At 46.3% G+C, this 27,893-nt stretch overlaps 1 protein-coding gene across 3 annotated transcripts in view; it reads left to right on the forward strand.

Annotated features, from left to right (window-relative positions):
* The first annotated feature begins 1,128 nt into the window (after positions 1–1,128).
* Positions 1,129–27,893, forward strand: part of cbfa2t2 (CBFA2/RUNX1 partner transcriptional co-repressor 2) — a 38,066-nt gene continuing 11,301 nt past the window's right edge. Inside the window, exon 1 of one of the 3 annotated variants that reach the window (XM_047583059.1) lies at positions 1,129–1,420. In XM_047583059.1, the coding sequence (XP_047439015.1) occupies positions 1,402–1,420 (19 nt within the window). In that variant the 5' untranslated portion in view covers positions 1,129–1,401. Of the gene's footprint in view, positions 1,421–17,645; positions 18,133–27,893 lie in introns of those variants that run through there. The other 2 variants (XM_047583061.1, XM_047583062.1) reach the window with 2 other exon arrangements.

Here is a 27,893-nt window from a genome sequence, read left to right on the forward strand (position 1 = left end):
GGAAGAGATGTGTGGATTTTGAATTTTTGTGATCGTGCTCATTAATGTACGACCCAGTGAGTTACAGAAGAGAAACTTTCTTACATACCATTTTAAGGATGCTTTGTGAACAGGTTTATTCTGGAAAAAAAATGTAGATAAAAAATCTATATAATATGATATATGTATATGTTTTTTCATAGAGTGCACAGTCAGCAGCACATGACTTCTACTGACTGACACAGCAAGTGGGGACTCTTGGCTCATCAAACTGGAGCTTCCCCTGATCCTGTGCTACACATCAAAACAATTAAGTGTCCCTTGGCCCCTGGCCTTACCCGTGAAAGGGTGTGTGTGTGTGTGTGTGGGAGGAGGGGGGGAGGCACACACTGAGGCGGTTGCTGATGCCTCCTGGACTCCTCCATTGCAGGGGTAGTAGGTAATGACTCCTGCTTGCCTGCTATGGTGGACCTTAATTTGTTATTGTAGCAGAGCAGCTGTGCAGCATGCTGCAGAGAGCAGGTGGCAGCCTGGCAGGAGTGGGGGGATGGGGGGTGGTGGAGGAGGGAGGGGGAGGACAGGAGCGTGTGGCATATGTGGGTGGCTGTGGGAGGGGAGGATGGAAAGATGATGGTGGCTCTGTGTGTGTGTGTGTGTGTGTGTTCATGTGTGCGTGTAGCATAGCTCACAGCCTTCTGAGGCTGCATCCAAATATTGTGTTTGTAAAAAAAGATAAATAACACGTGAGACTTTGGATGGCGGCCATATCCAGAGTGTGTAGGATTTTAGTGTTCGGACTTAACTCTAATGCCTTTCAACAGATGACGCAGAAAATATTCTACTTAAAGCAGAAAATGCTTTAAATTAAAATGTAATGAATGCAGAATTAAACTGTTAGTCAACACCAGTCTACCCCTTAGGACAAGACTTCTTTTTTTTTTTTCAAATACAATCCATCACCAGCTCTCCTTGCTTCAATGACAGTTTGCGGAGGCATTCCCTGTACGCATCCCTGCTTCAGACTTTGGGCGATAAAAACACAAATCGATACCCAACAAGTTGGGGTCATAAACGACTTTGCTCAAGGCAGAGGAAGTGCGTCTGCCCGGAGGATTATGAGCGCTGAGCCGGTGTCCTATTGTTGTCGCTCGGAGTTAGTTAATCATTGCTGCTGAGACACCGCGTAGCCGGGCGCTGTTGGCTCTCTGCTTTTTGAATGGTTGGTACCTCCCACTCGGAAGGTCTGGTGCGTTGCGTTTGGGAACAGGTACCTGGCGAACCCGGATCGATCGGCTCCCGAAGAATCGTGCGTTTTTCGCTCACTTCCTCTAATTGAAAAAGTGCGAGAGAGTAACGGGAGAGACAGAAGTGATCATCCTGGCAAAAAGAGGAAAACTCAAACACACGGAGGACACGGTGGGAATGCCGAGTGCTTTAACTTGTAAGTAAACATTTTTTTAATCCTTCCATATAGAAAAATAAAATGAGGTGTGTGTGCAAGTGTGTTTTACCTGACATCCACCCACAGGTATGAGCTCCGCAATGGACTTGCACCTGTACAGACCAGAGGACATTGTCTGATCGTTGTGTTTTACACCAGAATCTCAACTAAAGATGTGTCTTTACTTGATAACACATCAGGGCTAAACTATGCTATGATGTGGAAAGTAAACTTATTGCTTTCATAGTCCTCTCCTGGGGGGGAGGGGTAGCAGTCTTCAAAAAAAGACCCCTGAATGTGTTTCTTTAAATTATATCAAATCATTGTAATGAGCAAACAAAAACTCTGTCATTCCTTTGTCTGCTAAGATCTTACGCTCATTATGGCCCATTAAAGAGGGAGAATAACCTATGCATAACACATACTCTATTGGATGCATTATCCCTGGTACAGCACCCACAAGACAGCTATTATGCTCCCATTTGATTGAATAGCAGCTTGCGGTCTATGTGTCTTTTCAGTGGAGGATTTGGAGTCCTTAATCCACCAGGCTAAGTTTTTTTTTTTCTCTCTCTCCCTCTTTCCACCATCTGGAGTTTACAGCTTTTCAAGACAAAAACACCAGGCGGTGTGAAACCAGGCTGGTGCTCGCTGTTCGATGCCAGGGGGAGTTTTTTTTTTTAATTTTTTTCTTCGTCCCTCTTTGCCTGCAGTTTCCTCCTCCTTTTACGTCAGGGGTCAATAGTGGAGTGCTGCAATGCAAGCGGAGACGGCGAGGCCCGAGGGCCCGGCTGTGGGGTCACTTTCCAGTTGTTTGCTAAGTTCTGAGCTCGACTGGGAAATATGGGCGTTTACATGGCTTCATTGCTCATTGTGCCACATGTAGGAGCCACAACAGAGAATCTGGCGTATTCTCCTTTAGTATTAAAAAAAAAGAAAAGAAAAAGTGCATGAAACGGTGGTTAGTGATGCAGTCCCACAATGCAAGCGGGGTCAGGGAGGCTTGACTGCAGGGGTGTTGCCGTGACTCCCCCGGGGACACCAACTGGTCCCCATTTCATCAGAGTAACAAATAATCACATGACAAACTGTAATGATAATGGTGATGATGATTATGATGGAGCTGCAGTGGCCACCAGGGAGCAGCAGAGTGTGCACTGTAATATTAATCTCCAAACATGACGGATTTGGTGGGCTCGAAAGCAAACCCTGTTTTCGAAAAAATTTGGTTCCAACCGTAAATCATTTCTTCTGTCTTGCCATTGTTGTTGTTCAGTTGGAGTAGTCTGATGTTGAGCAGGAAGCTTCAGTGCCCCCCTGGGAAGCATGGGATGCTCTGTGTATACTGGGAGAAAATGTGTTAAAGAGCATGTCGCCTCAACATTGCCGCACTGGCCAATCATTTCCAGTCCCACTTGATTCAATTAGCCCTACTCAAAAACATGTGGATAATTTGGAAGCGCCGATAATTTTCCCTTTCCCCCTTTTCTCTTCTTGTCTTTGGGGTGGGTTATAGAGTCAGATTCCAATCCTCTGACATTAAAAGGGGAAATAAACGACAAAGGGGCCCCACAGGTTTGCATTAGAGGCTTAATTGGTTTTGGCTTGAGTGGGCTGTTAGCGTTGCCAGACGTGGGCCCTTTGTGTTTTGCCATGTGGGAGAATTTCCCCGTGGTGGAGTTGGAGAGAGGTGCCTGCAGATCCTTTTCTGAGTCACCCCTGCACAGCTCCTCGTGGACTGCTTGCAAGCGTGTGCACGCGCGTCCCCGTGTGACAATGAGACATTTCAGTAATGCATTTAGAAAATACTTGTAAAATTTCATATTTCCTTTCCCTTATTCCATAAATGCCTGTATCTTGTGCAGTGCTGTGCGTCACACATGGGGTTGGCTGTGTTTTTGCTTGGGTGTGTGTTTGTGTGCGTCAGGCTGCGAGCCCAGTATCCTTCTCACTCCCTCTGGTCTCTGCGTGGGTCTTTTCCACCAGCACTACCACCTGTTAGTGTTTTACTCAGGCCCCAGGGCTACAATGACTGCAGAACCTTCCAGATTTGCTCATCAAGCCCATCAGATCGGCTCCCTCACCTCCAATCTGGCTCCCATTTCCTATCACGGCACAGATCTGAGCTGGACTCCTTGATGCAGGATAGCTGAGTCAAGGCTGCGTTCGGCCGAGCAGGTTTCGAGCCTGAGCTGGGTTTGATTAATGACTCGTGAGCGACAACATTTTATTCAGCGCGCCGCGCTGCTGGATTGCACTTAAGTGTTTGCAAAGTGTGGTTTCGGTGGGAAAAGAGATGTTTAAAGTCTGGATTTATTGGGTTTCTTTGTTGCCCAACGCGGCACATGTGTCAGCCACAACAAAGAATCTCACATCTTCTATTTGTAATAATAATCCTTGACCAAATGACAATTTGAGTGCTTTAATTGGAAGTGCCATATATCTACTGTTCGCCCTATTTGGCGCACGTTGGAGTCAGAGGTTTAAATTAGTGCTGATTGCAGCGAGGCGTTTACTAGCCTCTGACAGGACGGGAAAACACATCATCTCCGCAGCCTATTATCAAGTTCACTTGTGCTGATCCCCCAAAACCACAGCGCCATCAGACTTTTCAAACGGATAGGATTTGTCATGTTCCATGTTTCGTGAGACCTCGGAGCTTTCCGTCCCATTGTCTGTTTCCAATCCAGCACACTGTGTTCCGTGTCTATTTCTTCAGACAGTGTGGCAACCTGAAGTAAGGATTTTAGAGGAATGACCGAACATTTAAAGGAACAAACCAGTGAGAGAATGGGAGCAGAGAGGGATTAACTGTCAGGGAGAATGTGAGGCTAATTGAAGCCAGTTCTGCGCAGCTGTTTCTTGTTGCTGTGCGGCACTGCACAGAGCGGCTGGGAAGATAGGATCCAGATGTGATCTTGCACCGAGGATCACCCGGCAATAACAATCCTCTGAAATGCCAGCCGTACAGGAGACGAGGGATATTAGAGTGTCCGCGGCTCGTCTACCCTACAAAACATCGCTTCTCCTCGGAAAGATAGCCCAGCTGCGGTGAGATTGCAGGCCTCTGCCCGGCCGCTGAGCGTTGTTAACTCTGTCATTTGGTTATACTGCCAGCCACCGCCGTGACCTCTGTATTCAGGTGTCACGGGGTAGCGTAAACATCGCTCTGACACATTTGACTGATCCCAAAAAAAGCCGGCTCGTGGGATTTGGGAGTGGTTTTGCATATTTGTCACATGGCTTTTTGAAGCGCCCGGCTCAAAAGAGATTAAAAGCTTCTTTTGTGCGTTTCGTCTGTTAAAAGTGCTTCATTGAAATCGTCATGGAAAGAATCATGTATGTGTTTAAGATGGCGAGGTCCTATATGGGGTGGTGTGCAGGCATTTAGGTGCTCATCCACGTCAAGTGGATTGGAACAAAAGGTCACTTCATAGTGATCAGCCAGGGAAAGGGGGAAAAAATGAAAGAAACTTATCATCACATTATGCTTTTTTAATGCCCGACTCCTCTGTTCCCACTGCCTTCCACACCCCCCCACCATCATTTCCCACTTGGCTCAGACAAAGAGGAGTTAGAATTGGTTACCCCTTTCTCCACGCCTTCCAGGGTTACTCCATCACCACTTTCTCACCTCCTCTCCGTCTCATATTTCTACCTCCCTCCTCCCCGTCTTCTTTGCTCCCTCCATATCTCTCTGTCCCCACTAAATATTTGCCTCCATTTATTCGCCATTATCCATCTCTCCGTCCCCGGTCCTCACGTGTAGTCCGCCATGCTGAGTCCGACTGCAGCTGGCCTGTCATCGACCAGAGGAGAGCTGACATCCAGCTGTGTGCGAGCCCGTATTGAAGCGACAGTGAGAGAAATCTCAGTGCAGAGTCTGACCAGGTTACAAGGCTGTAATATGAGCTAATATATGTTATAAGATCTTTTTATTTTATAGCTGTTTTTCTCCACTTTATGAAAGCTTCATGATACGTCCTTCACGTCCTTGTTCTGCTTGAATGACAGGCTAAGCCAAAACGATCATCAATTATCAGCTGAAACACGCGTATTTCTTATGGAAAGCATATGCAACATTGACAACCAGCACTTCCAGCAAAGCCTCTGGCCCGGATACACACCACTTCCTATTACGGCAAATCAATGAATGAAGATGATGTATAGCCTTTGTCTGACACACAAACACGTGGCTTTAGGATTTATTTATTTATTTATTTATTTATTTATTTTTTAACCGAAGCCAGCGTCACTCCCACACTCTTCTTCCTCCGTGTCAGCTGTGATATTTATGACTTTTGTCAAGTTCACCTCATCTGTCCCTTCTCTGGTTTCACTCCTGCTGGGTCTGTCAGAGCATAGGGCCTACTCTGGCGCACACACACACACACACACACGCACTCACACAGGCACACTTGCAGACAGTCTGTTCTTGCTCCCAGCGTGGATCGTGTTCTGGGTGCTTTTTGTTTATGTGTCTTGTCCTCAGCTGGTGTCTGTGCCGCTTGTTTGTCCTAGCAGAGTACTGTAGCGAGATGTCATCCCGGCCGTGAGCGTGCAGGTGCTGCCCCGGTCCCCTGTTGTTTAGTTAGATATTTGCAGGATTTTTTTCCCCCAAAAACAAAGCAGGAACAACTGGGAAGGCAGGAGGAGGCTCGGCTTAGTTTGTTATGTCTTTAAAGGGAAAAAAATAGTAGAACTGTAAATACCCCTCCATTAGACCTCCGCACACACATTTGAGGATTGTATTGCAACACTGACAAGTCCAAACATCCCGAGGCTTAACCTTGGGAAATGCCAACACATGCCCCTGGATGTGTGTGTGTGTGTGTGTGTGTGTGTGTGTGTGAGCAAAGCCAGCCGTTTTCTTCCCTCAGCTTTAATTGAGTCTTTCAGAAATCCCCAGAACTATTGCACACACACACACGCACACACACACACACAAACGTGTGAGTAAAGCCTGGAGGCTCTATCTCTGCCTGGCCAGGTGTTCCCGGCTCCGCTGCCAGATGAACCACCTGCAGATCACAGGTGTGGCCATCGCCGGGGAAGAGAACAACACAGCTGCTCCTAGCCTCGGGGAGAAGAGAAGAGGAGAGAGATGGGAGGTTCGCACAGAACCAACTGCTGGTAGCAGGAAAACTTCAAGGGGGGGGGGGGGGGGGAGAAGAAAGAAACACACGGCGGATAGTAAAAAAAATATATATATATCGCAGGTGGTGTTGTCATCACCTGCATGCGGAGAAGACAACTTTTCCTTTCTTGACCCGCAGGCAGTGATCGTTTAATTGGAGCAGCTCAGTTTAGAGGCGCTGACAAGAGTGGGAGTTGCTGCGACTCTTGACACAGCATGTAAGGCAATTTAATGCAATAACACAGGTAGTGACTGTCACACTATTGTTAATTCTCTCTGCAAGAGGTCAGACAGATTGAGCTGCAGAGAAGGTAAAAGGCTTCGGCTCCTTTTTTATAAATGTGGGAAAGTTTCCTTTATTATATGATATTTCAGCATCATCCTTTTTTTTTTAACTACAAAAATATAACCCTTTAGTACAACAAGGGAATGACTAATTGAATTATCGAATCATGTATTTCATAATTCATTGCTTTATTTTAGAAGGATACAAAAATGATGTATATTAGATAAGGCCCATAATAATTTACTACAAAAATGTGGGCAAACATTTTACTAGCCGGCTGTGACCAACCTCCAAATGTACAGCTCTGTCACTAAAGGAGACCTATTGTCCTGAGAGGAATGTCCAGCGTGTAGTTTGTCACTGTACGTCTCCTGTCTGTGTGTGGGCTGTGTGTCCAAGTCCTGTCGAGAAACGCACGCTCTTTCAACACGCGACTTCTCCCAAACAAGGAGTTGTTTATGAGAACCATTCATGTTTATGTGCCGACAATTGGGTGAGGCTGGCAACGCAGGGCCAGTTCTGATCCGCGGTATCATTTTCCAATTAGCGAAATTGCTGCATTTAAGGGTTTGACGGCGAGCGCCATAGATGGATATCCCCGACGGTGTATCTGGTGCATAAGTTAAACAAGGGAGCGGCTGGAGAGACTTTGAAAAGTGCGTGGTTGTTGAATATCGCTTAAGCGGAGTTATTGGTGAGAAGGGTTTGGTGTCTGGCTACGCACTTGGCCTCGCTGGGTGGAAAATTTGGGACGACGCCGCCAAGTGAGCGTGTGACCCAGCGCTCATAAATTTTCGAGTGTACACGGCCACTCTCTCGCTCTCCCATACCAGAGGCGCACACACTTTCCCTCTCGCTCATAAACACACGCTCGTGCATGCGTTTCTCCCTCTCCTCCGTACCCACACTTCTTATATTTACTCATCTCTATTTGTCTCTGTCTTGTATTACAAGCATATACACCCTTGTTGCACCCGGAGAGCAGCCGTGTGTCTCCCCTCCGTGTGTGTGGAGTGTAACAGGAGATCTGATGGTTTTCCGTGGGTGAGTAGGCGGGTCAGGCCTTACTTAAACTAATGGCTCCCAGCAGTGTTGAATAGCCAGACACAGTGGAGCCGAGGCCTGAGGTTTTGGAATGCCACTGCCGGCTCAATGCCTGCCTTTCATCGGCACCGAGTGAAGGAGGGAAAGAGAGAGAGAGAGAGAGAGAGAGAGAGTAAAAGACGGGAGAAAATAAGAGAAAGGAGGGGGGAGGAAGAGGAGGGGATAGAAGAAAATACGGGACTCATTTGTTATGGGTGATATAAGGATGACTGAAAAGGAGGGCACAATGGTCTTTGAATGGAAGGGCAGAGAGGAGCGAGGGCAGGTCGGTAGTAGACTGTGGGGGAGAGGCGTGTTCAGGCTTGTGGGATGTCGGGAGGGGGTAAAGTACCAGTGAGTGGTTGTTTTGTGTAAGAGCACCGACCCCCCCCCCCCCCCCCCCCCCCCCCCCCTGACCAGCCACCCATTTGTTCTTAATGTCTCCGAGATGAGCTGCAAATGAGTCTTGAGGGAATCACTTCAAAACTAAAAATGCAGACGCTTCACCCTTTTTTGGCCAGTGCAGCATCGCGTCGGAAATTCCCTTAAATGCGTTTGAAAACACATATAGCCACATGACATATCTTTATCCCCGATTTACCCCGTCTGCGCTTGACTTCCAGAGACCAGATTTTGCGCTCGACTGTGTGCACAAGGATGCAATATGTAGTGTGTTTCCGTGGTGGCAGTAATGCACCGCGACATTTAGCATTTCATGGCCGGCTAAATTAAACCATGCATGCAGTGTTATTAAATACTCCCAAGACTGGCTTAGCAAACGTTTCGTGCAAAATTAACACATGATGTGGTATCAGCATCACACACGATATACTATATAACTTTTTTTTTTTTTTTTTGGTCAGCTATCAGCTACTAGCCTGGGAGCATGTCGTAAATTAACCCGGAGTTCGTTATGCCTGGCAAAGATCTGCCGGGCCAATCAAGTCTTTTGGGTCAGCTTCATGTAGTGATGGATCAAAGAGTAACAGCGACGTAGATATACGTGCTATCGGAACCCAGATGAGCTGGCTCCGACAGTTTGTATTGGCTATCCAGTTGCACGAAGAGGTATTTCTTTTTCTCACGACCAAATAATGAAATCCAATTGATGTGTTACTGGACTAATTGGGGCCTGTCTATGCCAGGCTAAACAGTCAGACCTGTTCACACAGTAATCAAGTGAGTTTCAACATCAACAATGGGAGTTTATAATATTTCATGACATGGCTGCTAGTCATATTTTAGAATACATTCTTGGGCCTACTTCCTTGAAACACTACACCAATCAGCCACAACATTAAAACCACTGAGAGGGGAAGTAAATAACACTGGCCATCTTGTGACAATACAATTTTCTGGTCGGACCTATCATTTACGTGCATGTTACAGACATGTGGTGTCTTTAAATCGGCGCTGGAAGTGACGTCACACCTGAGTTATCTGCGTTCCAGTTACAGAAGTCGGAAAACTAGATGGTTCTAGATATTATTGCTATGATGTTAAACTAAATTTAGTCTATTTAAGATGCACAAATTGTAGATTTATAAAAGTTTTGATTGTTTAATTTAAATTTAGGAAATAATACACTGTTAATCACAGTTTGCCACGATGGTGTTTTGCACTGTCTTGGTTTTACCAGGCTATTGTTTTTAGCCGTTGTTGGCACAACATGGGCCTGTAGTTCCCATATAACACACGAAAAACTTAAATTACACTAGAACAGTATTTGGGCGTATGTATGTGTAAAATTCTGTCTGTACGACTGATTTAATGCAGCAACAACTAATGAGAAATGGTAATAATGACACTCCTTGATGGCAGCAGCCATATCCAGCAGGATGCAGTCAGACACACAAAAACAGTGTAGGAACAACTCAAAAAACATGGAGAACAGCAAGGCCCATGTACATTCACTGATGAGGCAGTTTAGGAGGCACAAGGGACACCCAGGCAATATGAGGAAGGTGGTCATAATGTTATGCCTGATCGGTGCATGAACAGATAATGCCCTCACCTCATAAATCATGACTAAAGTTTCTGTATTTATAATGAGGGATCCTCACTCTGCTGTTGTTGGATAAAAAGCAAAATTTCTGGCATTTCCTAAACTTACTTCGAACCACAAGTGATAACAGAAGGAGGAAGGAATTAGACACTTTCGCCTAAAAACTAAGTAGCTCATGTCCTTGGATTTGTTCGTGAAATGATTTATCCATTCACCCACACAATTTAACAGAACCATTTAGTGGTTTGTCAACTGCTGCTTTAAAGGACTAGAGGAAGAAAAGTTGTAGTTGTTTTTTTAGGATTTAATATAGAAGGAACTGTGAATACAAGGAAAAGTGTGTGTGTGTGTGTGTGTGTGTGTGTGTGTGTGCGTGTGCGTGTGTGTGTGTGTGTATGTGCGTGTGTATCCGGGATGTTCTGGGAACCTCATATTCCTCCATTACTCTTGTGTCACTCTCTAATGATCAGTGTCACACAACACATACAGTAAAGGGAGATTTACACATCTGCTTTTTGTTCATATGACCTATCATTTATCTGAGTCTGCGGACAAACAGTAAATGGCCCTCACTTTACCCGTGATTATTACCGAGAAGCATCTTATTTCATCTCTTACATTCTTTATTTTATCATTTATTTATATATATTTTTTTTTTCTTTTACAGTAAACTGTCTGCCAGACAGAGATGGACCTGGAAAATTACGCGTCCCTATTAGATAAATGTGCGGTACGAGATGTAATGGAAAATGCTCCCTTGCAAGATCAGACGGGGAAATCTATGGCTGCTTCAGATTAGTCAACATCAGGGGTTTGAACAGTGATCAGATGGAGGCAAAGAGGGGAAGCAGAGAAAGGGGGAGGAGAGGGGAGGGCATGCTGGTAAAATGGGTGGAAGTGTGGGGGGGGGGCGTCATGATGAGATCTGGTGGGAAAAATAGCAACGACATGAATAATTACCAGAAATGTTTATGGGATAGCCAGCCAGAGAGGAGGAGGAGGAGGTGCAGGGTAGGAACAGAGACATCTGGGTATGCGAACATTTAAAATGGCAATGACGCATTTAGCCAATATTCTTGTTGTCCTTCCAGTAAGGGAGAGCTTTAATAGAGCTCTTATTAATTAGTCGGTGGATTTTCTTTTCACTGGTTATAGTGAAAAGATGCAATGCAGAAGGTGATGGTGATGGTGTCTTTGGTGAGGTCCTTCCTCATCCGTGAGTCTACATGCCAAATTGCAGTCATGTGGTCCTTGTGGTTGGTTCGGTATAAGCCTCAGGGTGGCTTACATGCGTGCACGTCTTCTTTTACGTGCGCTAGATCATGTTGGCCCAAGGCCGCACGGAGCCATTCAGGCCAGCACAGCCCAGGCAGGTGGGAGTTCAGCTGAAGTGTGAGCTGTCCTGACTCATTTCCACACCAGCTTAATAAACTGATAAGGCTGACCTGAGCTGACTTAACATGGTGTGAAGCTGCAAAACATATGACTGGATGAAGCTGTGGCTGGAAAAAAAAAAAAAATACAAGGCAGCACATTCAATTTTTACTTACTTATAAAGATTTTTGTCATGAGTTCACACTGATTTGGCAGCAGGTCTCCCAGTGAAATCCCATCGCTCCCCCGTCCAAACTCTTTGGAGACGGCTAAAGACAAAATACTCTCACCACGTGTGAGTTGTGTTGCCTTATGAAAATGAATATGCACGCTGTATGTCAGAGGCAGAGTGTCAGTTTTCTTAAGAATCCAGCGGCACAGCTGACTCCTGCTGCCCGAGTGACCTTGTTCCTACAGGACATCTCGTGTTTCCCAGAATGTGAGAACTTTGTGGTCTCGTCGTCCTGCGTTTACATGCACAGCTTAATCGAGCTGTGCTTGAAATTCGACTTTCTGAGTTCGGCCTTTGTCCCAGTTTACATGCAGCAGAGAAAATTGAATAACGGAAGGGAACACATGCTCCTCCTCCACACTAGGTGGCGATATGTGTCTTTTCAGTGGGTTAATACCATGTTAATATGGCCCCCTTTCTGGTTGACCTATTACGTAGTATAATAAACATGAGTTGTTCAGACAGGCATTTCGTAAGATATACGCTATCCCTCAGACAGTTCTTCTACTGGCTCTGTTTACCTTCTTCTTCTTCTTCTGCGACCGGCTTTCTTGGATGTTTGTGTTCCGGGATCACACGCCAGCGCAGCAGTTGTGGAGCATGCGCACACGCGTTATCCTATTGTCGTCCAATTAAGTGTACACATGCCAGAGAAAACCAAATTCCAGTCGCATTATCTGGGTGTCTCAATCGGGTAACGTGTTTACATGCACTTAAGTTTTCCAGTTAGAGTGCGATTGAGGCAATAATCCGTTTTTGTTTTTTTTTTTCACGTGCATGTAAACGCACTGAGTGAATCCACTGGCGGAGTGAAGAGTCTGCGGCTCCTCAGACTTCCTGGAATCCAAGGGCAGCACTGTGTTACCAACTCAAATATTTATATTTGAATATGTTAGTTGCAGACACATTGCAGCATTACAGTATCATTCGTACCGTGTTTCCATGTATCTCCAGCTGTTACAGTTAATTTGCTATTTAGCAAAATGGAATTAGCTTTTAGTCCTCTTTCAAAGAAAGAGAGTTTTCTGTTGTCAGCACACGCACCACCAGGCTGCACTGGCATCTATTGTCATGATAATAACACGGTTCACCAAAGGCACACATGCGTCCAATGACTGAGTGTGTGTAAAGACTTCATTTAAGGTGAATGAATGGAGTTTTATTAACAATTACAACTGTTCCATTAACACGGATGTCAAGGTGGGAAAAAAAAAACCTAAATGAAGGAACAGATAAACACGCACGCATTGTTACGAGTCCACACGCAAATGCGGAGGACTGGTTTTTCCGATTCCTATCTTGTTTACCCAATCAGTAAATCATAAAATCCCCCATGTTTTTTCTTCTCCTCCTCTAATTTTTCTGCCCTTTCTAAAAAAAAAAAAAAAATACTGTTTACTCTTTCTAAAAGTGGAAGTTTGGCTAGGGAGCGTGTGAACAGAAACAGATGCTGCATACTCTCTTGTTCTGTCACTCTCCCTCCCCTTCTCCGTCTCTTTCTCACTGCGTACGCACAATGACAAACAGCTGCACGAGGCTTGAGCTGCTACAGCGAAAGGAAACCATACGGTGTGCATACATACAGTATGCAAGATAATACAGTATTTATAGCACGGTGTAGGGCGCTTGGCTCGGTGCGATGTGTTTTCGTGTGGCTGCGAGAACATTTGAAATAACATTGCGCCGGTTCTTGCGAGACTTTTGTTTTAATAGTTCCACACTACAAAAGGTCAAGTGTGTGGGAATATGTGCAGCACATGTCATGTTCTCTTGAACAGTTTGACAGTGTTGCAAAGTCGACTATGTGTGTGTAAAAGTTTCACACACTTCAGAGAGCTACGAGTGCAGGAGTTGTGGGAACAGGGACGTTGTTGGTGCCATGTGGAAACCTCGCCTTTATGCGTATGTCTCCACAGAGAGGCTGGGACAAACAAACTTTTTTTTTTTTTCTCATTTCCACCATATTTACTTTTCACAGCTCACTTTTCAAACGTAATGAGGTTCACGGTGTGCTGCCAGTTAAATTGTGTATGTTTTTGAAAAAGTGTTCTTCAAAGAAATTCGGTGTGGTCGTTTTGGCTGCATATGTACCGGTGAGACAATGAAAGGAGCTCAGCTGGATTAACGGCTCAAACATGACATGGCACAAGACTCCACTCAAATCCACTTCAGCCATTCATGTGAATGGGGACGGACAGCCAACACAGCAAAAACGATGAACAAGGCGGCACTTTCTTGTACATACTGGCTGAACAAATTGTGTAAGCGTGAATGCACATTTCTGTTGAATCATCTTGTAACATTAATTAACACCTTATTTTTGCTGTTTACTTTGCGAGGATAACATATTTGTTTGCTGCTGATAACATTACAAAGCTGTAAAATTATGTGTGGCGCCATAATAATTGTTTGTGTGATGTTTGGACATCGATTCTCAAGGCAGCAACCTGCGGTGCTGTAGTGCAGAGCTATTTATCTGCGAAAAATCTCAGACATGGCAGCAGCTATTACATCTTTTATTAACCACCAAGCGAACAGTATGCTGTCAGTCCACTCTCGCCAAGTAATCCACCAGGAATGTTTGCTTGCATGTTTTTAGATGTTGAACTTGGTTAAGGTTTTTATGTTTGCCAGTAATACACCTGGCATCGTTAGCGACCCCGCTGCTTCTACAGAGAGGGGTTTCATGCAGTGAATGAGGGCGCTGCGTATTTCACACAGGGCTCAATTCTGACCAAAAAGCTCCAAAAAGCTTGTTGGATTATTCAACGTGCAGCCTTGCACAGTTTCATTGCCAGTTCATTAGGAACACTGGTGTAAAGAAAAGCATTCTGACATATTAGCCCTGATTTAGTGCAGACGTTTTGTATTGCAATGTAGGCATTTTCTCTAGTGTACCTAATGAACTGTCCAGAGAGTGCATAGGCTTATGCTTTGAGAAACTGATGATTCATCCCTCTAGGTACTGTGATAGATTAAGACGACATCTAGATTGTATATAGTGTTTTTCATCTCTTTTGCTTAGTTTTATAACTTTTATTTAATGTTATGTGGCTCGTGGATATACTAGGTCAAATTTCTGTGTACATTGTACATTTAGCCAATAAAGAGATCCAGATTCTGACTATACATGGTAAATGGACTTAGACTTAGACAGACTAAGATAGACTTTATTGATCCACAAGGGAAAGTGCTTGATCACAGTAGCTCAGTTGCATATTGCAAAAAATATATATATATATATATGTGTGTGTGTGTGTGTGTGTGTGTGTGTGTATAGCCACTAGTAAAAGATAGCAATATAGTTAAAAATTAATAAAAAATAATAACAATTAAAAATAAATAAAAAATAGTAAAATAATACAAAATAATAATAACAAAATATTTAAAATATGCATATTTAAAAATATATATACACACAAATATTATTTGTAATTGTATAATATTATTATATACATACAAATCTACAAGAACCATAGGTATACATTATATAAAATATGTGTTAAATAATTCATTTTCATGTGTGCAGCATTTTGGAGAAAACGCTGAAGGAGTCTAATGGGCATGCTCCTTCATCTGCCATCTGCCTCATTACACCTGGGTTTAAATCCACTTGTAGCGTTTGTTCATCTCCGGTGTCAGCTCACCCTTCACTACAGTCACATGTTGGTACAGTAGCTTCAGACGCTGCGCCTTGCTCATTTCTCCATCTATCCACCCCTCCCTCTCTCTCAACCACCTGGCCCTGCCTCTGAGCCTGCTGACCGGCCAGATGCACCCTGAATAGAGCAGACCTACTGGAAGAGGGAAGGGGAGACAGTCAGTGCGTTTACATGCGCGTGAAAAAAAAACTAATTATTGCCTTAATATAAGGACATAAGGAGAACTTAAGTGCATGTAAACACGTTACTCAGTTTCGAGTTCTGATCATCCAATTGAGACACCCAGATAATGTGATTGGAATTTGATTTTCTCCGGCATGTATACACCTTAATCGCAGTACTGATCGGATAATGCGTGTGCGCATGTTCCATGACTGCTGCGCTGGCGTGTGACCCCGGAACACAAACGTCCAAGAAAGCCGATCGCAGAAGAAGAAGAGAAACTGAGCCATCTGAGGGATAGCGCGGATCTCACCTGCATGAGAAGTAGCGCGAACATACACGTACAAGATTAAAAATTTTACTATTATCCGTCTGGTTGTTGTTTGAAATGCCAGTACGCCGCATGAACAACTCTTGTTTATTAATTTATATCACGTATTAGGTCAACCGGAAATTGTACCGTATTAACGTGGTATTAACCCGCTGAAAACACACATATCGCCACCTAGTGTGAAAGAGGAGAACAGTTATTTGATTTTTTTGACAAGGACTGTAGTCAAAAAGTCGAATTTTGAGCATAGCTCCATTAAGCTCTGCGTGTAAACGCACTGAGTGGTTACTGTGGTTAAACGTTCAGACGAATTACATTTTTGACAACTGTTGAGAAACATTGTGATTTTAAAGCTTTGAGTAAGTGGACACTTTGCTTGTAATGTTAAACACTATATCTGCACCAATATCACACTCGAAGTGAGACACTTTCAAGGACACCACCTGTGTGTCCGCTGGATGACCCGTGAGAAGTGGGAATCAGGCCAAGGTGTCTCCTACGGCAGCTGCAGCTGCACGGCCTTGATGCTCCTTTTAAAGAGGATATATATTTATATATGTAATACTAGTGATAAGGAGTGAACTTAACAGAGATTAGGATGATATTTCCAGTCCCGTATGTTAATGAAGCGCAAACCAGTATATAAGCAGATGCACAACAGCATGAAATTGGTCTGGACTTGCACGGCTCCCAGATTTGTTTCTTTTTAAGAATAATCTTCTTGCATCAAATTTCCAACATCTCCAGTCAGACTTTTTGTGAGTGAGAAGACACTCCAGCCTCCAGTAGATTTCAAGAACTTAGATTGCAACAAAACACAATGGACTGTTGTGTGGTGGTTTAAAAAGAATTAGTTACTGCACACTAAACCTTCAATGGGTTCCTCGAAGTAAAAAGAGAGAAAAATGAAGGGAGTGCTCATTTGATTGTGCACGAGAGCAGAGAAAAGAGGCAGCACCTTCTCCTAATGAACTGTTGGTGTTTATCCGGCAGCATTTGCTTGTTTGTTTACAGAGCCAAGAGTCTGTGGATTCTCACACGTTGATGATCATGTTCTCTCGATTGTTGGTTGCCTAATTAAAAACAGATTAATGTCTTATTTACCCTGGGCTTAGAGTGAACTTCGAGCGACGCTGCGGACTTTCTAGGAGTGAAACTCGGCGGAGGGAATAATAGGCAGGAGCGAATCAGGCGCGCAGGCTGCCCAGTTCTCAGCCGGGCACCATTATCCTAACCTGCATTGTTTCCACCCTGCCACTTGCGCATGGGGGCCCGGGCATAAATCAGACAGTGATTTAAGTTTAACTCAGTGAAGATGGAGCGCTGAGAGTAGAAGTGGAGAAGAATAACTCATTCAGGCTCCTCAAGTGCCCCCCCACCCACCCTTCCTCCCCAATAGGTTGGCTGGCAAAGAGGAGCTGTGCCGGGCGCATTAAGGAGCCGAGACAAAAGAATGGCGCAGTCAAAGAACCCAAAGGGGGAAGGGGGTCGGTTAGTATAAAACATTTTTAAGGGGAGATCCCCACTTCTCTTGAAGGGGCAGAGGGAAGGGGTGGAAGACAGTGACACCCCCCGCCGCCCACCCCTCCTTCTCCTCCTCCTCCTCCTCCTCCAGCACACACACACACATGCAGATGCACACACACTTTTGTGTCACTTGGCACAGCTTCTTGTTTAGCCTATAGGTGCCAAAGCAATTAGTTATGTTAATTGCAGGGTCCGTTGCCGGTGAATGCAGGTTGAATAGGGCCAGTCAGCAGTGGATGATTGGCCAGGATCCATGGGGGGGGGAGTGGAGTGGGCAGGGAGGGGTGGGGGTTTGGGTGGGGGGGGGTTAGCTGATGGGAGTGGGAGTTGTGACGTTGCACACAACACACGGTCCCCGAAAAACAGAGGAGAAGGAGAGGACAGTGTGGGAAAATAGGGGCGGAGCCGGAGCTGGAAGAGGGAGAGAATGAGAGAGAGTGGGAGGCTCAGAGCTTGAGTGAGCGAGCGTGAGAGAGGACGCAGACCCGATGAGCGAAGGGAAGGGAGAGAATAATCTGCAACAGTAGAGGCGCACCGAGCGTAGCGGAGGTAGCGAGAGTGACTCAAAGAGAGAGGGAGAGCTTCGCATGAGAGGAATCAAAACGGCACAGACAGAGGGAAAGTAAGTGAGAGCGCGCGTGTGTGTGTGTGTGCGTGTGTGTGCGCGCGCGTGTGTGCAGCGCAGTCTTCGCCGGTCTGCTCGGTTATCTGTCTCCATCTGGGTGCCATCTGTGTCTCTGGCTCTGGCCTTCACCACACCGGAGCTCACATATGTGGGAATGCAAACACATGCCTGACATATGAAGGCGTGGAGTCACAGAAAGGGACAAAAAGCGAAGGATAAGAAAGCGGTAGCCGGCTACAGCAGCTGACTTTCCCAAAGGACTGAGGAGTGGACTCTACGAGAGAGGAGGTAGGAGCCGCTTGGTCCCAATCTGGATTTTTTTTTTTTTTTTTTTTTTTTCAGTTGCCTTTCTGGACAGTGAATAGAGTTCATTTATCTGGACAAGTGTGTGAATGTGTGTACTTTGGATAACGGAGCACTTCATGTGAGTGGTTTATGCTTGTGTGTGTTCCATCCTAATTCCCAGAGCTGTTCTGATGAGGCACAGATGGTGCCTCATCCCTTCCTCTTTATCTCTTCATCCTTATCGACTGACGTGGGAGGGAACTTTCTTTTACCTGTGCACAGAAACCTTCTGTTGCCGCATGACCAAAGCACTTAAGAAGAACTTGTTGAGAAATGTTGTTGATTTTGACTTGCAAGACCAATTCCAGATTTCTTCTTCTCCATTATTTTCATTTTTTTCATATAATATGGGAACAGCAGTAGCAGTAAAATAATAATTATAAACAATTATTACGCTGTGCCAAACCAGCTCACTATGCATAAAAAAATATCAGGAATCACAGCTTTAGTGACAACAAAAAGGAAAAAAAAAAAGGAACAATTCTCCAGTGTGTTGCAGCCAAAAACATGGAGCCTTCTGTGGTTTCATTCTCTCTTTGTCAACTTCGCCCATATCCACTACCAGCAGAAGAAAGCTCTTAATATATCAGTTGTGATGTGTGGGGGCGGCTGAATTTTTGCGTTTTATTCTCCGCCATGTGTCAAAAGCGAAACTTCCAGCATATTAACTGAGCGGCGTGACTGGCTTCGTGCGTAAAAGCGGGCTCATCTTCCTCTGCTGTCATTTTCTCAGATAGTAATCGTTTTTTTTTCCACATGGCAAGCAGAGCGGAAGAAACTAGGTAAAGAAGACGTGCGCATCTGCTCTTACTGTATCCCGGACATATGGGGAGAGGAGGGAAACTGCTGCGTCTGTCTTTCGTGCTGTGCCTGCATGTTACACACGCTGACATCAGCGGCGATCCCGGCGCAAGTGTCACATTGTTGCTGTTGGAGCATCATGTCAAAGCTGAACATCTACACCTACCTGGCAGAGGAAAATCTGTTCTTCTTTTCTGTGTGTGTGTGTGTAGGATCTGCAGGGAGGAGGTCTGTGAGGGAGCAGGAGACAGAGAAAAGACAGAGAGACCTGGTCAGTGTCACACCAGGCCAGGCCGGTCCATCAGGGAGATAGGAGCGACTGACTGTCGGCTGCGCAGCCTCAAACCAGAGACCCCTGTCTGGTCTGCTGGAGTCTGTCATGCTCCTGACAACAGGCACTGTGCACGAGTCTGTGTATTTGTGCAGAAGGCATTCCCGTTAGTTTTATTCCCAAATGTCATTTTACCTCCATTTATCCCCCGATAAGCAGTTTCACCGAGGACGCGTGCGTCTTTGAAGTTCTTTGATCGCGCACGCATAGCTGATAAGCGAATGTTTGAAAGGAAGTGAGTGTGTCTCCGCATGCGTGCCAGGTGTCTGGCAGACATTATGTCTGCGGAACTACAAGGTTGCTCGTCTTGTAGCTTTCTGCGGCGTTTTTGTTTTCTTCCTGACTGACCTCAGACCCAGCTGGGAGCGCCTCTGCCCAGAACGCAGCAGTGAACAACGGAAGGGACCACCGTGACCCTCGCGCTCCGTGCCCATTATGCGACGAATCCATCCACAGGACGCCCCCTATTTCAACATATACGCGCAGAACAGAGCAGCTGCTTGGAGAGTTTGCTGCAGGAAGTGCTCTATTAGTTCCAGTGGCGAGGGCTGTGATATCTGGCCCCCGGGGGGTTCAGTGAGGGGTTGCGTGTTTTTTTTTTTGTTTTTTTTTTAACCGTGCATGTGCTAGCTTGCGCGCCTGTGTGCGGACATGAAAGGGCCGGGCCACTTATTCAATATAAACCACTCAGCCACTGCAAGTAGCGCCAACAAATGATTGTTTCATTGTGGGGATCAGGGTTTGTGTGTGTGTGTGTAAGTGAGCATTCAGAGACGTGTCTGTGTCAGTGGGCACCTGCACTCCCACTGTGCCTCCTGTTGCAACCCCATTGATATTGTAGCCTCTCTTCTTGTGCTAAGTGCTTGAGTCAGAGGTCTCTTGCGAGGGTTTACTGACCCTTTGCTAGCCTGGGCAAGCCACTCGGTGACCCCAGCAAGACCTTTATTTACTGGGGTGGTGTGGTCTGGGAGGACGTATCAGCACACGCTTCAAGGGCTGTAAAAACAAAAAAAAAAGGGCTGCAGAAATATAAACACTTACATTTAGGACTGGCAAGATGTAAACTGCAGTTTCTACACATCACGGAATCAAAACAATTAGCTGAAAGCAGCTAAAATGCGTGCAGGCCTGGGGTGCGGCGGAGCACTCTCGGTGTTAATCTCAGAAATATTATGCAATGGATTTGTATCCGTTAACTTTTCCGATGCTCGACCAAGGAGGCACACTTGGACAGAAGGGACGCCAGTTTTCCGTGAAAAACCTGAGCAATAGGACGCACTGAAACTTGTGCAACTTTCCTGGAAAGGCGGGCTAGTTCTTCCAAGAGCAAAACCCAAAAGGTTTTCGCTACTCAAGAAAAACAAGAGCATGTGCTGATATCATGTGCGTGTGTTGTTAGGTGTCAGGGGGTGGACAAGAAATGGGTGGTGTTGCCTCTCTCCACGAATTTGTTACATTCGTGGTGTTCTTAATTTTTCTGCCTGTTTTCTTTCATTTCTTCACCCTTGCCTCATTCTGTAAAATCGCAAAAAGACGCTCCACCACCACCACCACCACCCAAACAAAACAATTACACCGTGTTCTTCGACACATGTGCGCTCATAGCTGCACAGTCCGTACGCAGCGATAGCGCTCCTTAAAAGCACACCTCTGCCCACACATTCGCAGACATATGCTCATCCTCCACAGCTATCTCTATCTGTCTCTCTCGTTCCCCACATTGTGTCGAGCACAGCTGGCCTCTTTGTTTTACTTATCTGTCTCCCTCAGCGGCTGTTGAGCTCGGTTCTTTTTTTTTTTTCTTTTTTTTTTTTATGCAGCTGGGCTAAGCTTGCCCGCAGCTTTGTTTATGGACTTTGTGGACCACATCCATCGCACTCCTCGGTTTGATTCATCGCGTTGCCAAAACCCGAAGGTGACAGATTAGTCATCTGTACAGTCAGTGTTCGGGGAGAGGATAATGCTTTTGGTTTGGATGTTAAATATGTCTTCTTGTTGTTGTTCCTAATGAGCTCAGTGATATGCCTCCCCTTTTAAGTGTTTTGCAATAGGTTTGGCTGCTCGGTAAGCCTCGCGACAGGAACATGAACGCGCACACAACCTATGGGGCAAAGAAAGGCATTCTGCGATCACGATTGTTGCAGTCTGCGCCACCGTGACGTGTAGGCCACGGCGTAGGTCACGGAGATTCGACGCGCATGAACCCAGCTCAAGTGTTGCAAACAAGAAACGGGAAGATCTCCCAGCCAACCCTCGTGTTTAGCATCGAGATAGACTGGATATTTTCTGATGCGGATCATAAACGTTGCAGGTGAACACTGCGCGATTGTAGTACCAACTTTCCCAGTCTGGGTCAAATATAATTGTCCTCGGCGTGGCCCGTGGTGATGGCAACATCTGGTTGGACCTGAGCCCAGGCCATTTGGCAGTTAAAGCATCTAACACCTGGTCAGAAACAGGCGAGCATTAATGTTAGCTTTGTTTTCTCATGTCTAGAGCTTGCGTTTTTATTTTATGGACTACAGTAACTCACTATGTCAGGGTGTGCGTTTAAGTGCGTGTGTGTGCTGGAGTTGCATGAAAACAGCATTTTGCCTGGCTGTTGCAGTTTAGGTCGATTGTCTGCGTTTATAATGTATAGGAGGCACGCAGCTGGAATCATCCAGACAGACACAACGATGCTCTGTCGATCCGTCCTGAGACACCTTTATTTATTTATTACTCCAAGGTGATAAAAAGAGAGCATAAGGACGGCTTTATCTTGAGGTTGTCATGCTTCCAAAAGTGCTGTCAGTTTTGAGTTTAAAGACTCACCAGACCCCCGGTGATTGATGGGCAGGCTAAACCAATTAGTTCCAGAGAGGTGAGAAGGGCTGTAACCAGATAGGCAGATAATCCACTGAGCCCAGGGAAGGGGAGTCGGTGTGAGAGCCGCCGAGTGTTAGTGTGAGTGTGTGTGTGCGTCGTGTCTTTTGTGATCTGAGGTCATGATTGACAGTCTTGAAATGCCCCTGTTATTCCACTGTTGTTATTTACGTGTGCGTGTGCACACGCGCCCCAGGCGGGCCTTTTCAAAAAGGTGCGTATGCGTTAGTTCAGGGATGACTGTCCTCTCCACTCAGCTGATGACAAACCCAACACCTGGAAAATGGGGCCAGCACACACACACACACACACACATACAGAGGCACGATGACATACATCTACTTCCAGCCCTATCCCTCATGGCCCAGCTGTGTGTGACGCAGGCGTGCGTCTGAAAACCACACATTAATTTGACCCGTAGATGATGCATGTCTGTAGCAGAAGCCAAATGCAACTTGATACGCATCTGTGCAAGGAGAATTTAAGTTTCAGCCCAGGTATGCTTAGCAATGTCAAATTATGTAGGTTCATTTCCCCCGTCATGGTTCTGCAGTGCTTTAGATGTTGGTTGTTTCAAGTAATCTCTTAACAGTAGCAGGACGTTCTCCACTCTTACAGTGGCGTCGCATGAAGCTGAAACGCAGCGTTTTGAGTGTTTTGAAGGTCAGCAACTTCTCCCTGCGGCCGCTGACCGTTCCCCGCCTCCGCCAAACCTCTTCCCCCGGCATCACATCACCGTTTTACTGCTCTTTCTCAGCTTTTATAGACGACGTCCGTCTGCTCTGCCGTCCCCTCTTTCTTTCTCAACCAGCCACTAAGTACATTTCCATCCCGAGTCTGTTTCTTTCTTTTTTTTTCTTTTTTTTTTTTCTTTCACTATGTGGCATTTTGGATTACAGCAGTGTTTTTGTAATTATCTCCCAGAACGATGAGGTTAAGCGAGGGCTCCTCTCGCTGACGCTCTGCCGTGGGACGAACTCGCTTCGGGGACACGTCTGCACTCCTCCGCTCGTGCGCACGTGGATGCCCCCAAAACATGCGCTCCCTTCTCTTTTTGTCTCGTATCTCAACCTCCCTTTCGTCTGCGTCTTTCTCCCTCGCTTTCCTCCCTTCGCTGTCAACCTTGCCACCTCCCCATCGCTCCCCTTCCTAGCAGAGAGAGGAGCAGAGTGTTGACATTGGGCTTTATCCAAATATGTAGTCTACGGGGCTGGAAGGTGGTAATGAGAGCCAAGAAAAACAGCCTGGCTCCGAGTCTGACAACCAGGCTTGTCTTTCTGATGAAACCAAATGAAAACTGTATTTTCTCTCCTTGTTAGTCCCTCCCTCCCTCCCATCCTCCAGCTTTCTCCCTGCGTCCCTCTCTTCCTCTGGTGCCTCCAATGTGCAGGCCATTTTCTTAGTATTCCTTTTACAAAGGCTTTTACGAAGGCACACTACACACAGTCTTGGCTAGGGATGCCACACGTAAAGAGCTGACGCCACAAGGAGTCACATGATGGATGTCAAATGACCAGTAAAAAATATATGTTTGGAATGTGCCATTCCTCTTAGGCAAGGTTGTTTTAAATTGTGTTGTGTGAAAAGGTATGAATGCCAACATGCAAAGAGAGACAACTGTGCAGCGGCAACAGTTGAGGAGGTGTCAGCCCGTCCCAAGGGAGCAATAACATAAATGAAGGTGACTGTAATAAGCAGAGGGGACACATGTCCACTCATTTTCAGAAATCTGACACCACACACACACACGCATGCACACACACACACACACACAATAAAATACAAAGCGAGTGAAGCTGTTGCTTAGCTATAAGGTTATAACAACTATGCTGCTCTGAGAGCGGCCGCGTACTGTTGAATTATCTATTCTGTGAGCGGTTGTGTGAGTGTTGCTGCACGCATCCTTGAGTGTGTGCGTTTGTGTGTGTGTGTGTGTGGGTGGAGGTCAGGAGGGAGCGCAGGCTAGAGGAACAGATGTGCGCTGTATTGTGGCTGTGTGCGTGGACGGACGGGGACCAGGTGCAGCCTTTGTCTCCCCAGCATTTAAGTCCACTCGCTCGCATTCAGCTGCCTCGTGCCTCCCCTCCCCTCCCCTCCGGCTCCCCCTCCTCCTTCCACCTCTCCTTGGAGGGAAGGCAGAGACGTGTGTGCGTGTGTGTGTGTGAGAGAGAGAGAGAGAGAGAGACAGAGAGCTAGGGCTGCCTTGGCTTAGAGGAGGAGGCTCCAGCCGTCCCTTCTGCGCACTCCCCCTCCTCCCTCACAGGTGACTGTTGGAGGTCCCAGCTGGCCGGCTCTTGGCCGATTAGATCCATATGGTACAGGAGGAGGAGGAGAGAGAACCTGGTTCATTTTCAGATCACTTGTATTTTTCTGTGTTTCTGCTTGGAACTGTTTCATTGCTTATAATCTATTAGTTGTTTTTTTTTTTTTTTTTTTACAGTGTGGACTTTTTGTTTTTAAAGGTGATTAGATACAATTTTAGGCTTTCAAGAAATACAGCAACGCGCAGCTCTGTTGGAGCCCATTCTTTTCCTTGCGCTGAATCAGGTGTTTTGTTTTTCAAGGAATGAAAAAAGAGCACAGAAAGGCATCAGTAAAGAGAGGAAAAATAGACTCGCAGCAACTCAAATGTTTCTTCCACATGTTGCCTTGTTTGCTATCGGGCTATCCAGCATGTCAGGAATGTGAGAGCATGACTTCTGAGCAGTTGCATCATACTATTTTTGGTCAGAAATCTGCAGTGCACAAGCTAACTGCTCCCCAAACCATTCAGCCTACCTCTGCAACGCATTAAACACTGAATAGAAAACATTCGGCAAAGCTCGGTTTGTCTGGATCCTTCTCGTCGCGTTGACTGCGCACAACACGTCTCAGAACTCCGCTAGACGGGCCCCGCTGCCGTCTTTTTGTCCAGCTCCTAATAAGGAAGGAAACACGCAGTTCACATATTTTAACGGGTGATTTTAAAGTTTTGTGTAACATGTTTATGCGCGTTAACACGTGCGCGCCCTCTGACCCCGCGCCCTCCCGCCCTTTGCTTCATCTCGCGCATGCCGGGAATTTTCTTTTTGCTCGCTGATAAATCGGTCGGGCCTGTTTTACGTCTCCTCGCACCTCATCCGCAGCGGCGTCGGGGAAGGAGATAGCGGCATAGTACGGGTTGACGCACGCACACACACACACACTCAATCCCCCGACGCCATGCGCGCTTGCCTCACAGCTGCCAACCTTTCACAGAGAGTTTAGACTCCGGTTAAAACATGAGCTTAATAAACCCTAACACTGAACACATTTATTTATACATCACATCAAGTGTGATTTATTTCTGCTGACTCATAGCAGGTTATCCGTCCTCACTTTGCACAAGGAGGTAGGTGAATTTCCTACCAACTTTATTTGTCATTTCCGATTTCATTATTTAATGGATGGCTTCCAGGCACGTTCTGTTCCTCTGTTGCTCCCTTCCTGTTTTGCTCCTCGTTCTGAATCATCACCTGCAGAGGCAGTGGCAATTAAAGCGCACTGAATGTTTTAATGCAGACGAGCGTCACCTGAAGCTGAACAAACAAGGAACACCTGGCTAGCAACAGCCGTTGGCGCAGATGCGCGTTACTTTCCCATCCCCGATTACAACTGTAGTACGAGAGCAAATAAGTAAGCCCGCGTCACTTACTAGATTATAAAACTTTATGTTATTTGTTTGAGGGGAGATGAGAACAGCAGCGCAGAATGGTATGGGCACGATTGTTTTTCGATCATGTTTGCAGCCGCTGACTGTCAGGTGGATTTTTTAAGGCTTCGGATGGGGTTTTCTGTTCGGTACGTGTCAGTGTACCGACGGCGTTATCTCCTTCCTCGTTGCCTGCGCGTCGCGGCATTTCCACGCGGCCCTGTTGATCTGCGGCGAGGAGACGTTGTGTGCCTTCCCTTTGTTCCATTAGAGCAAGGATGACAGGTGGCATTTAGAACTGGACAAACACCCACATCCTCCTCTGAGCCAATATTCACCTGAGTTAACATTAAAACCACTTTGTGCACCCTGTGTGTTTTGCGGCCGCCGTGACAGCTGCCTCCCCTGACAGTCTTGTGACTATATGCGCTGGACTCAGGTGCTCGCAAGCCAGATGAAGTCATCCAGCTATGTACGCTGTCTAATTGACAAGCAGAGGCAATTCTCTACGGGCTGTCAGCAATACACACACACAAACACACACACACACACCTGATGTCTGATGGCTTTGGCCATTACCTCTGGCGCGGCTAGCAACGGAGCGTGACGCGTCTTAAGACTGTGCTGTGCAGCTGCAACCTAATTTCTCAGCTGCAAAGCTGTAGTGGGTTACACAATTAGGTGCGCGGACAATGTGTTGCACGTGTGTATTCCGTGGCGTCATGTATACCTGTCAGTCTAACGTAATTGGCCTTCTGCAAGGATGACACTCAATTTTGGACACGGAGCTACTGTTCACTGTGGAGAGCCGTTGACAGCGTGTCAACATGTCAACAAAGAACTCGTGAAGGAACTTGTGAACTTGCATGCTAGCTAAATGCTCAAATCTTGACTCTTGTGTGGGAGCGTATATATATATATATAAGTTGTTTACATGGTAACAGTGTTGACACTGAGGCCATATGCCCCGGTGATTCTGTTATTGAGATGTCAGTCTAATTTCCTGGCCATACGGACGGAGTGTGCGGAGCTTTGGAGCCGGTGTGTGCGTGTGTGTGGTTTTGTGTGCGCGCGCGTGCTGCGTGCTGCTTCCTGCGGTGCACTGGCAGAGCGCGTGTGTGGCGGGTATGACAGTCCAAATGTCTGCATAGATCCCTCCTTCCTGCCCCCTATGTTGGTGAACAGGTGGAGCGGTGGCAGGCAGGCCACGGGGCTGAGAAAGAATGAGAAGGAGCGAGGAGGAGGAGAGGGTGAAGGGGACTGCAAAACAGAAGGATGAACAGTCAAAGCTGTATAATGAGTTGCAGGCTTGACAGATGAGCTGCGTAGGGCAGACCGAGAAAGTGCGCGGATGGGACACGGGAGGCAAACGGGGCCGAGAGACGTGATGTCAAGGCTGCAGCAGAGCTGAAGTTCAGCCGAGGGTTTGATATGTGTGGCGGTTTGTCATTTAAAATGTCTTAATGCATTTATCTTTTGTATGTTTTCGCATATTTCTGCACTCGTGAAATTACTTACAATTAATTCAACAGGCCTGTTTTCTCCTGAGTTACCTACCGACAGCTTAAACCTTTATAAACTGGAACCCCGTGGCTCTGGGCCATGCAGAGTTCATTGCTGTGAAAAAAAGATATAAAGGGTACCATTGAAGGCAGAGCCCTAAAACCATGAAGCCACATTTAAAAAGCTGCTCTCTGCTGACCCGTGACCCGCGAGACCGCGCTTGTCTATTAATCGTCAATTCTCGAAGCAGTTAGAAAAGTCTGATCCACTCTAAATGGAGACGGGAACCGGCCTCCGTGGATCTCCGCGGGACAAAGGCGGCTTCTGATCCCACATCTCCCCGCCGCCACGCCCCCCATTACGCTTTCTCCATGGCCCTTATCTGGTGGTCTCATTCACCGTCAATAGCATATTGAGAAGTTGCGTTTAACATTCAAAAGCTTTGCCGATCTTGTTAGTAAAGCGTGAAATAGCCCCGTCCTTTTCTCTCTCTCTCGACGTCTTTTCTTTTTGGCCCCCCCCCCCCGTTTGCCG

This window comes from Mugil cephalus, chromosome 4, assembly GCF_022458985.1.
Source record: "Mugil cephalus isolate CIBA_MC_2020 chromosome 4, CIBA_Mcephalus_1.1, whole genome shotgun sequence".
NCBI classification, from domain to species: domain Eukaryota; kingdom Metazoa; phylum Chordata; class Actinopteri; order Mugiliformes; family Mugilidae; genus Mugil; species Mugil cephalus.